The following is a 2569-nucleotide window of genomic DNA, read 5'->3' on the forward strand; positions in this document are numbered from 1 at the left end:
AATGAATAGTTACCTCAAAACGAACTTCTTTCTCTTACTAATGGCTCTGTACTACAATAAACAAGAACTGCATGAGAAGTTAGGCAGAAAGTAAAATCACACAATCTTAAAGGCTTTTTAACGAGATTTCAAACTTCTTTAAGAAGTCTATGCAATTTTCTTTGGAGAAGACTCAAAAGCAAGAGATTTGGCTTTTTCTTATGTTGTTGAAGTCCTTAGTAAGTCCACTAATCTATACTTTCATCCAATACAGAAAAAAAATAATTTTCACAGCAAACTTGGTCAACTGTACCTGTTTCCGAGTTTCATTTATATTTTAGTTCGTTTGCTTTTTCTTTAAAAGAATTTACTTATTTATTCATGAGAGACACAGAGAGGCAGAGACATAGAGGGAGAAGCAGGCTCCCTACTGGGAGCCTGATGGGGGATTTGATCCCAGGACCCCGGGATCATGACCTGAGCGAAAGGCAGACGCTCCACCACTGAGCCACCCAGGCGCCCCTAGTACTTTATTATTATTATTTTTAAATATTTTGTTTATTTGAGAGACCGAAAGAGAGCAAGAGTGAGCATGAACAGGGGGAGGGCAGAAGGAGTGGGAGAAGCAGACTCCCCGCTGAGCAGGGAACCCAGCTCAGGGCTCCATCCCAGGACCCCAGGATCACTACCTGAGCCAAAGGCAGACGCTTAACTGGCGCCCTATTTAGTTCTTCAAAAAATACCTTTCAGCTGATTCTTATTCTTCTCCTGTTTACTAATTTTTATGTTAGAAGACCAGCATTTGATTCTCAAAAGGAACACACTCACTAGAGAGCTTCTAAATTATATTCGTTACTTAACCAAATCCTCTTTAAATATCCTCTCCTGTGTAAAAGCAGATCTCCTTTAAAATTACTTCTTTTCTTGCCTTTTGTGCTACGCTAAATAACTTCAGTGTTAAGTTTGCATGTGTGTTGCTACTTCCTTACCTGTAACGTGACTAAGTAATACGGTGGGCTGTGAATCTGCATTCTACTGAAATGGTTCTGTGATCACAGACAACCGCGAAAGGGCCAAGGGAGGTCGTGTAGGAATGTGAACATGGGAGAGAAAGTGAGGCTCAGGGATGAGAAGACTGTACTATCATCATAAGAGAAGAAGGTAAAAGTGGCAAAGTGTGTCCAAATACCCAAGTTGTTACTATTTTCTTTCAGAATTTTCTGCTATGATTTTCGAAAGCACTTAACTTACGCATACTAAAATTTCAACTAGTCTAAAATATCTTAATAGCAAATATAAGAAAAGTTATAGTTTTCAAGTCCTAATCTTTTATAGTTCCACGGCCAAACTTTTATACTCACTATGGAATTGAAACAAGAATATAACCCACAAATGGGTTAGTTTCCCGGGGTTAGTTTTCACAATAATTCCATAATATCAGAGGAAATATTAAAAATGAATACAGTACTCAGTATAGTCAGAAAATCACCAAAAATCCCTTAGTTTTTGAAGCAGAATTTTTTTTCCAGCATTGTTTTCTTTTTGGTCGCAGTCTATGTTATATCCTTTGTAACGTCATTGCTATCATCTCTCAAAAAAATGTCCATCTACAAATTAATTAACTTTCTTGAGACAAATCCCTGGTATACTATTCTTCTGATTCCCATGAAAGACTCACTTTTAATATACAATTGCAGCTGCCCCACACTGCCAGTTACTGTGTCATACACACGCCTTAAAATTCTGTAATCAGCAACCACCAGGTGCCGTATCGCATTCAGCACACCACAGCCAGTCAATACAGACATCCCCAAACACACCAAGGCTGGTTTTGTCAAATGTTTTATTGAGTGTAGACATCTGGAGTACTGTAAAACATGCATTATCTGTAGATTCAAAAAGGAGCAAGCCACATTGTCCTCACTGTCAAATGTGTCAGGCTTGGCATACATGATGGAGATTAATGAAGTATCATGAGAGTAATATGGTTCCTGAAAAGCTTCTACAATTTGGAGTAGGGTCTTAATCACGTGAAAAGCAAAGCTGTTCACATTCAGTGAACTTGCATTTCATTGGAGGTACACAGTATTTTAATTTTAAAACAAAAATAATTCTGTTTTTAGAAGATTCCCATCCCCTAACTTTATTTGTCCCTCAGTTTTCAGAAATTTTAATTTAAAAAAATCATATCCCTTTTAGGAAGTTGTACATTTATCCGAATAGCTAAAATTTATTTCTTCTTCGGTTGCTGGGGTGTATTAAATTTGAAGAAGATAATATCTCCATCTTCAACAATATAATTTCTGCCTTGTTGTCTGTACTTTCCAGCAGCCTGTAAAGTGGAGATAGAGAGGAAATGGGTTATCTTACAATGAAACACATGAAGTAAATGACAGCAGTAGATGCAAAAAGTATTCTACTTCTTGGGTCATATTAAACAAAAAAAGAAATATAGGAAAATACCTAAGTTCAAAACTAGACTTGGAGAGAAGCAAAGTACTCCTGATTTGGGCAGAACTAGATTTTCCATACGTACATAATCATAATGTATTCTTTACTAAATTGTTGGTACATAAATGTAATTATACCA

General features: G+C 36.8%; 1 protein-coding gene across 4 annotated transcripts in view; it reads right to left on the bottom strand.

Moving 5' to 3' along the window:
- Positions 1-1805: 1805 nt before the first annotated feature.
- The window catches only part of OLA1 (Obg like ATPase 1), a 170099-nt gene continuing 169335 nt past the window's right edge, over positions 1806-2569 (bottom strand). For all 4 annotated transcript variants that reach the window (XM_038584878.1, XM_038584881.1, XM_038584879.1 and 1 more), the window contains one exon: positions 1806-2311. In XM_038584878.1, the coding sequence (XP_038440806.1) occupies positions 2210-2311 (102 nt within the window). In that variant the 3' untranslated portion in view covers positions 1806-2209. The remainder of the gene's footprint in view (positions 2312-2569) is intronic.

Source organism: Canis lupus, chromosome 36 (assembly GCF_011100685.1).
Source record: "Canis lupus familiaris isolate Mischka breed German Shepherd chromosome 36, alternate assembly UU_Cfam_GSD_1.0, whole genome shotgun sequence".
Classification (NCBI taxonomy): domain Eukaryota; kingdom Metazoa; phylum Chordata; class Mammalia; order Carnivora; family Canidae; genus Canis; species Canis lupus.